At 47.3% G+C, this 9,378-nt stretch overlaps 1 protein-coding gene across 3 annotated transcripts in view; it reads right to left on the bottom strand.

Moving 5' to 3' along the window:
• Positions 1-7,124, bottom strand: part of EMCN (endomucin) — a 105,844-nt gene extending 98,720 nt beyond the window's left edge. For all 3 annotated transcript variants that reach the window (XM_090031871.1, XM_090031870.1, XM_090031869.1), the window contains exon 1: positions 6,979-7,124. In XM_090031871.1, the coding sequence (XP_089887997.1) occupies positions 6,979-7,057 (79 nt within the window). In that variant the 5' untranslated portion in view covers positions 7,058-7,124. The remainder of the gene's footprint in view (positions 1-6,978) is intronic.
• Positions 7,125-9,378: the final 2,254 nt, after the last annotated feature.

Below are 9,378 nucleotides of genomic sequence, written 5' to 3' on the forward strand. Positions count from 1 at the left end.
CAGTGGTGGAACACCCTCACTGAGGCCCCAGGTACACCACACACCTGCCACCAGGGGACCAGGGCATTGGGTTTCAGAGGTGCTGGCTGACCACCTCCTCCTGCACTCTCTGCTGTAGCCTGACTGGACAGTTGCCCAAGGACCCCACCCCACTGCCCCTCCCCAGCACCAGAGCCCATCTCCCCTCCATCCCCAACAGCAGAGCCCCTCCACTATGCACCCCATCCAACAACAATAAACCACCCTCTTCCCCATGGAAACTATTTACAATGTGTCATGTTTTTGTGCCTTCCTGGGGTGGGTGGCCATGGGGTGGAGTCCAGGGACAGGCAGCTGGCACCTCAATCTCTGGCCATTCCCCGACAGGTGCATGTATTACAGTGAGTCCAGTGTGTAGGGGACTCACCCAGGGGTGATGGCAGGCACTTCTCCCCTGGTGTGGGTGGCTCCCACTCTGGCAGATGGTGTCTAGAGCCAGCAGGGCTGGTGTGTGGTCCTGAGCCCACTACAGGCAGCTTCTGCTCTGCACTGTGTGCACTGGAGCCAGGGCACACAGTGGGGCTGGGTCCATGCGGAGGGAGCTCAGTGGCAGGGGGCGTGGACTCCTGGCTGGTGGAGGTGGCATTGGACCTTTTCCCAGGCCCATGAGGGGGCCTGCTGCTGGGAAGCAGGCAGCTGCCAGGGGACAGGTGGGGCTAGGGTCAGGAGCAGAGCAGCAGGCAGTGCAAAAGTGACTGCCAGGGTCAGGATGGTGTCCAGCACCTCCTCCATGGGCTGCACTGCCTTGATTGACCATTCCTTGCTCCCCAAGGGTGTCTACATGCTCCAGGACCTGCACCCTGAACTCCTGATCTGGTCCTGTCCAGTCTTATCTGGTCCCACATGTCCACACAGGCACATCCTCCACCCACCACCTTTCCTGCCAGGCAACATCCTCTACCTGCCATATCCATGCATCCACCTGCCAGCCTTCTGTGGCCATCAACATCTGGCCCAGGAGGTTCTCCTCCTGTAGAGCTGATGCATCCCCAGGACCCCAGCTATTGGAGGCGGTGACCCTAAAGCCACCACCTAGCTGCCAACAGTAGCCTCTCCCTTGCTTGCAGCTTCAGAGCTTACAGAGTCATGAGAAAGAAGCTGTTTGTGAAAGTTCGCAACATTTCTGAGATAAGATACTCTGTACCAGGGGCTGTGTGGTGCTCAGCCTCAGATCAGGGGTCAGGCATACACGGGTGCCCAGGGACTATGGGAACTTGGCCAGGAAGCCACCAGCCAAGCCCCCCATTTCAACTCACTCCCCTGGGGCTTCAGGTGCTGGCCACAGGCAGCCTGCCTCCCCCACCCCGTTCCCAGACTGGGAAAGTCCTGGCTCTTGGCAGCACCTGCCGCCATAGCTCCAAACCCTGCTGCCCCCTCCCCTTTTCCTCCTGAAGGCCATCCTGTCTCCTGTCCTGCCACCTAGCCCATGGCACTTGGGCTCAGGAGGCGTGGGGCTCCCAGATGACTGGAATAAGGAGCTACCCACACCCTCCCCCTCCCCACAGGGGCCCTCTCTGGGGAGGCACTGGTGCTGCACCCTGAGTGTGACTCTGCTGTGCATGTCCTGGGCACAGCATGAGGATTTGTTTGCATGGATTGAGGGGTGCCCAACCCACTATGCCTTGCTGCTACTAATTGCCATGGTGCTCTGGGAACACTTGCACACCTGCTATGGGACCCTGAGCCTCAACTGTATTGGGGACAAACCTGGGCTTCCCTGTAATCTCTGATGCCACCTGGAGGGCTATCTGTGGCTGCACTACACATCCCTGTCCCATGCAGCCAAGGAGGACTTTGTGCTGGCACTGACATGTTTCTTGGCATGTGAGAGACGTGTGTCCACTTACCTGTGGGGGCACAGGCTGCTCAATAAAGTTTTGTGTCTCCCACCTCCCTGTGTGCTGTGGAGGGGGAGCCCAGGAGCCAGGGGAACATGGTTGGAAGGGGGGGCAGTGAGGGGCAGCAGGGGTCAGGGCTGGAGCTGGGGGCAGGGATGGCCCCCGCAGTGTGGGTCTTACCATGTGGGCAGGGCTGGCATGTCCAGTGGCTTCAGTCTGTCCTGACTGGTGAGAACAGCATGTGGCTCCCAGCAGTTTCCTTGGGTGGTGGGGCATGGCATGCAGGCATCCAGCCTGGGGCCCCCCAGGGAGGTGTTGGCACTGCTGGTGGCCAGTGGTAACATGGCTGGCTGCACCTCGTGGCTGGAGATGAAGCTGCAGATCTGTGGGGCAGGCACTGGTTCAGACTCCCCAACCTGCTGGTGGAGGCTGGGGCAGGCAGCTCAGTAGGACCCCAAGGGACCCTCCCCCAGTGACACATCACCACCAGGCTAGAGTGGGAGCTTGGGCAGGCCTCCTATGCTGCTGTACACAGCATGGCTGTGGCTTGGATGTCAGGTTACAAGGATCTCAGTTAGCAGCTGCATAAAGGGCATGGACTTGCAGGTACTCTGCAACTGACAGTTGTGGTCGGTGATGGTGACCCACTGTGCCCACAGGCCTTGACCTTTATGCGGCACTGCCATGCTGACCAGTTGTACCTGCACTTCCACATCCAGCCTGACAGTCCTCATGGATGTGGGTGTTCAAGTGTCTGCCCTGCACAAACTGCTGCTGCACCTCTCCCTCACCCCACAGTGCCATGAGTTTGCCTGTCTCTTCCTGCAACCAGTTGGGGCCCCAGGTGGTGGCAAATGGCATCAGTGATGATCCCATTAGGGCCCCAACACTAGCTCTCAGGGCCTCTGCACAGCTGTTCCTGTGCTGCCAGGCTTGGGCAGCTGCCTGCACCTAGTGCAGGGATATGGTGCAGGACTGGGAGCCATGCAGTGAGGCAATGCCCTGCAGCACCTGCAGGCTCCAGGAAGGCTGCTGGGGGCTGGCTGCAGGCAGCTGGTGCTGGCCCTGGCACCCAGGAGCTAGCTGCAACTGGGCCTGGGAGCTGGCAGTGGCAGTAGCCTTCAGCAGCCTGCAGGGCTGGATGGTATGGTCCTGGCAGCCAAGAAGCACTATGGTGCCAGGCAGCGGTGTCAGGGTGCAGACAGGCTTGCACAGGTAGCCCAAGGCCTGTGCAGGAACAGCAGAGGCCAAAAGTCCCATTCCTTCCCCCACACCCCCCTTGGGCTTCTGAGTTCAGGCTGGCCCCCTAGTAGCGGGGCTGACCATGAGAAAATCTGCTCCTGGTTGGCGTCTACATGAGCATTACTGTGCTGCAAGTACTCATGGATAAATTAAATTTGTTACTTGCATTGGCTGCCACTTGCGTTGGCTGCCTTCATGAGTAGTAAAGTTTACGGTGGAGTAAGCGGGTACACCTATAGCCGTTCATGCTCACTGTGCAGTAAACTACACTACTTTGCAGTAAAACATTTCGTGTAGACATACCCAATGAAATGATTTAATGACATGAAGCTACTCTCTCTCTACGTTGAAATGAACAGGGGTAATTCACTTCTATGAGACATGATTTCAGGCTGTCCAAGACTCAGGCAGATATCACTGTATAGTTTAACATTTAGAAAGTTATTTTCATGGCCTTACAGGCTTCAATTTTCTATTTTTTAAAAAGAAAAGCCTAGAATCCATATCAGGACAAGGGGCCAGCTTAGAACTTGCCACAAAGTTCAGAATCACACAATAATGGAAATGCTGAGCTCTGATTATTTCTAGTAATTATGAGGCAAAAAATGTACACCTCAGAACAGGGACAAAATAAGTAAAATCTTTTGGCCACAAGGGTAGAAGATGCTGAACTTACTGCCACTGTTTCTTCTAGATTAACTAAAACCAAAGAGCCTTTGTACACGAGCTCCGAAAGTGGAGGTAGGGCGCTTTAATTAGAGCAGCTCCAAGAGCCACTGTAATTAAAGTGCGCCGAACATCTAATGTATCAGCATCCCTGCGCTTCTAAAAGGCAGTGGAGGTGCTTTATCTAAAGTTCGCGCTAATTACCGCACTACAGCATACACAACTAATCAAGTCTCCTCCAACATGCTATAATTACAGCGCGTCAGAGCAGCATCCTGGCTTGTATACAGGCACCTAAAGATTTTAGCATGGTAATCAGGCTTGCCTCACTAGCTAAGTCTGTTGTGCCCAAATACGACTGTTTTGGCTTATTCATATTCTGATAAAAATGATAGAGGGAAAAAGGTCATGAGAAGCATGGACTACTCCTTAATATACTCAAGGTTTTTAATGGACTTAATACTAATGTTTTACCTACACTAACATTCTTTAAATAAATTATCACCCTGTGAAAACTTAAGATGTTAATAGAACCTGAATGTGTTCTTCAAAAAGATTAGATATGTTTAAATAACAGTGCTCTCCCAATCCTGGCAAAAGGCGCAATTCTATTAGAATGATAAGGAAAGGCAGAAAGTCCACAGCGCATATATGAGTGACGCAAAAACAAGCACTGGGCATGTTTGCTTCTTGCTGTCTTTCTCCTGAACGTTAGAAATAGCAGCACACCCTGAAGCATGATAGTGCAGTTGGAAAACAGGATGACAAAACATGCTTAAACCAGACATAATGGAGGGTTTTCAACAGTACCTGAGGAAGGTAGGCATTCAGCTCCCAGTGAAAGTCAATTAGAAAATCCCACCAATATTTATTATTGGCCCTGCTGGCTACAGCATTGCCGTGCCGGCTCATGTTCATACTGTGGTCAATTATTACCCCCAGGTGTTGGTGGCAAGTGATGGGTGATCTTCAGTCCTGCTGCCTGATGAGAGGCAGCCATTGCACAAGCACCCATGTCATGAATTTTGCCTGTCAGCAGCTAGGGGTGCAGGGCCCCAGAATCCCCCTGCACCAATCTCCTTAACAGCTGGCAGGCTTCGTGACTGCAGCAGTGACTAGCAGCCAGGCCTGCAGTAATTCCTTCCCCCCGTGCCCAAAGACAGACACAGTTGCGCAAGCACCCATGTCACAAGTTTTGCCTGTCAGCAGCTAGACGTGCAGGGGCCCAGAACCCAGAACCCCTGCATCTACCTCTTTGACAGCTGGGAGGCTTCATGACCGCAGCAGGGGCTATCATCCCTGCAGCTTTCACTCTGTTGCACCTTAACACACACAGTGTCACCCATGTCATGAGTTTTGCTTGTCTGCAGTTTGAGGTGCAGTTTCCCCCAAACCCCTGCACCGTTCTTCTTGAAACTTGGCAGGCTTTGTGGCCTCAGGAGGGGCTAGCTTGCCTGCTGTTTTCACCCCACTGTGGCTTAACACATACACACAACACAAATTTTACTTCTAGATTTTGGGGTGCAAGTTCCTCGAACCCCCTGCACCTATCTTCCTGAAACTTGACATGCTTCATGCCCTCAGAAGTGCTACCATTTCTGCAAGTTTCATCCACATCTGGCCAGAAGTGACAAAGTTATAGGCGGTTTCAACCTTCCCCATTATAGCCTATGGGCAAAACGTCGAAACAGCGTCAAAATGGTGAAACGTTTCGACTTGCCTCATTTTGTTTCAAGGCTGTTTTAACCATAGCTGTTCTGTTTTGATTTTGCTTTTTTGACCTTGAAATGCATCAAAACAGCATCAAAACAAAACGGGTGGTAAAATTTTGCACAGCCCTAGCTGAAAGCAAGTGTCTCTTATTTTGATTCTTACTAATTCATTGCAATGACTTCTGCCCTGCTCCAGCTATGTCCTATCATCTCCATTCAGAAGAGTTTAGAAAGCCTGTATGCCAGGGACTTCACAAAACTGACCAACCTCCTATGCATTGCCCTTCACCTTTGCATGTTGGTTTGGAATAACCTGTTACAAACAGAATGCACTCCACCAGGTTTTCCCAAAGATAAGTAATTTACTAAACATTTAATAGTGATGGAAAGGCTGCTTTTTCTGACACCAGCCAACAGAGAATACATACATTTTCAGAATACATACTGGCATGGCATAGTTCACAAATTAGATAATTTATGACAGAAACATCACTGTTAATCTACTTCACTGCTTTCTTTAACGGTGACGACCACAAGCAATAGTGCAGCTCACTCCACAATACATTTTTGGGGTTTTTTGCTTGGATTTTTAAAGCATAACTCAAGTAAAAGTTTTTAGCTCAGGACTTGTAATTACTTAATCCAGTAGAAATAGATTTTCTATTTACTGGTTAGTTGCCAGTTACTGAAAATCTTTTAATCTATTCTAATGACATCTGTAAAAGCTTTAGGTACAGTTTTCCAGAAAATGAGAAATAAAATCTTCAGCTTCAACTTTAACTCTCAATAAAGCTGGTGAGACTTTAGTTGCAGTTTCTTTCATCTTATTATCACAAACTAATTTATTCTGAATGAAAAATATTTCAAGCAGAAGAGCACTAGAAACAGAAGATCAGTGACCATTAGAACATAAACTAACAGTTTTTAATCTTCTAAAACTTGTTGAACACAGTCACTAGTTCTGCCCAGTAAATATACACTGGCTTTTGAAAAGCACACTCAGCCAGTACACCACCAATGTAATTCTGGTGAATAAGGGGGTTATATCAGGGTACATTTGACCTGTTGTATTTACCCAGTGTATTAAACTAAATTTTCAGAACCAACAGACATTTCAAATCTTGTTAGAAGTTTCTTGTACAAAAGACAGTTTTCAGAAGAGGAAAATAAAACAAAACACCCTCCTAATAAGCAGTTTTTTCCTTAGTCAGTGCTTTTAATTCCTCTCAGATCTACCAGAGAAAACGTACATTGCCAAAAATATTCTTTTTACGGAGGTCATATAACTCAAAACAAAACAGAGGTAGTACCTCTTCCAAATGTACATTTCTTCTGCCTACATGTATGGGAATGAAGTACTGAACTGCAGTATCACAGTCAAATGAAACCTTCACTATCAAAAGCCCACTGAAATGATAACTGTGTCTGCTACAGATCTGCTAACAAAGTCAAAAGAGAAACAGAGAACAATGCACTCTTACCAATTGTAACATAGGTGCTGAATGCGAAGAGAAGGGCAACTTCAAGGAGCTTCATGTTTGTGCTTAGTTTCATTGGCATCCCTTTTCAGAGCCAGGCAGTGAATAGTCTCTTACTGTGAAGCAGGCCCTAATTAGTAAGTGGAAAAGGTGTGCAGAGGCTGTGCAGACACAGCCCATTCCTGCTTATTTAGGGGACTTTGATAAAGAACGAGAGGAAACACAACACACTCCCTCTGGGAGTTCAGTATAGAGGAGATTAATTGTTTCAGTCCTTACAGGAACTCCTTTTTCTTTGGCAGTCAACCGTGCTTTTGTTAATACTTTATTTTGTTCTTCTTTGACCCAGAAGTCAAGAAAGGTCTCAAGCTGAGGCCTTTCTTTAGAATACAGCGTACATTACTAATTCTTTTAATATATTATGGATATTTTTAAATAGGGTGTTTATTAATAGTGACAACGTCTGGATAATGGGAATCTTACAACAGGGTATGAAAAGGAAAAAGTAAATAATTCTGACATCAGGATTATTAGCTATATTATGGAAGCACTTAAAGGTTCCAATTGAGAGCAGGACCATAGTATTCTAGGGGCTGCACAAGCACATTATCAGAAAAAAGAGCAGAAAGTCTGGATAGGATGGACAAAGATACACGGCAAATGAGCACAGAGAGGGAAATGACTTGCTTCCAGTAACATAAGAGATAAATGACAACTAGTAACAGGACCAGTGTCAAAAGCGTACCCACCCCTCACCCTGACAAGTAGATCACATGGCCTCTAAACCTTTGATTTCTTAAAACATCATAAGGGGGTACAATCCCATGTGATTTTAAAAAGATCGGGAATCAAGGTATATTTTTAATTCAACACAATCCACAACTCACTGAATAAGAGCAACATGTTAAGGCAAGAACCTTGAAGTATCGTGACCCAAACGCCATGGCAAAACATGAATCAGAATCAACAGTGAGCAGTAGGGGTGTGCGAAATGGGCCATATTCGATTTAGATTTGGCCCGAATTGGGAACAGTGATTTGATTAGCTGATTTGGATCACTGTCCCCAATTTGATTTGGCCAAATCCAAATCTGAAGATTCTATGCTGATTCGGAGAATCAGCAATTTGGCCATTGGCACAGCTTTAAATGTTTTTTTCTACATACCTCAAGGTACCAGACATGGATCATGAATACTGCAATGATGGGGCAGATGAAGTGTCCCACAGGAGCACATGAGGCTCCCCCATGTGCTTGGCAGCAAATCCAGAAGTGGACTGCAAGTACTTCCAGTCCACCTCTGGCTCCGCCATGCTCCCATGGGAAGTTACATCTGCCCCAGCATCTCAGCATTCACAAGCTGCCTGGAATCCTTGAGGTATGTAGAAAAAAACATTAAAAGCTGTGTCTATGTCTAAATCATTGAATCTTAGGTTTTGATTCAATTAGGAGAGATTAAAGGGTCTCCTGATTCAATTTGGATTCAGAGATTTGGCTGCCGAATCAGGCCAAATCTCCACTAAATCGAATCAGCAACCAAAGCTTTGCACAGCCCTAGTGAGCAGCAGGTGGCACAGTACTAGTTTGCTGGCAGCACAGGACCCAGAGAGGAATGGCTGCATCATGGTCATAGAACACCCTTTTCCCAACCTTATGGCTACGCTTCAGTGTAAGAAGCTCTATGAAATGATGCCTGAATAAATTATAATCTGTATTTGATTTTGAATAGGACCACTAAAACAATCAGGCAACTAGATGGAGAGGGATTTAGATGGCTTGTGAGCACTTTTCATCTGGTGAGAATTGCTAACTCCCATTCTCTAGAGGCAGGCAATCAACTCCTGGTCAGTTATTACTTTTTGTTTGTGCAGCTTAAGAAATGATTTTTTTTTCAAAAGATCTCTTAAAAAGTCTCTCTTTCATCTAAAACTTAACCAACTTTAACTGTTGAATTCAGAAGCTAGGCCATATATTCTTCTTCAACTGAATATGTATTTATAATTCTGACTCAATGTAACTTTTATGAGCACATATCCCTCAAAGTGTTCCTCTCAGCCAGGCCTTCTAATCAGCCAGAATAAAAGTCACTGGCCAGATTAAACTGAGAAATATTAATGTCCCTCTCACATAAACATTTCTCTTGGGTAACACTGGTAGTGCTCTCAAATGAAACGCTGTAAAAATGGGTTCTTGTAATGTTCCTGTGCATTAGTCCTGTATTACTTCATTCAGCTGACAATCATTAAATACAGCCCTTTAAATACAGTGGGAGAAAGATACAGTACTTTTCACTCCTCTCTCTTTTTCTCTGATGAAACTATGAGGAATAACTGACCTAACACATTGCCTGTTCCATTAAACAATCAGCGCTGCATACTGTAATAGCTGGGTAACTTTATCATGCA

The sequence above is a fragment of the Crocodylus siamensis genome, chromosome 2 (assembly GCF_052110815.1).
Source record: "Crocodylus siamensis isolate JL-2025a chromosome 2, ASM5211081v1, whole genome shotgun sequence".
NCBI classification, from domain to species: domain Eukaryota; kingdom Metazoa; phylum Chordata; order Crocodylia; family Crocodylidae; genus Crocodylus; species Crocodylus siamensis.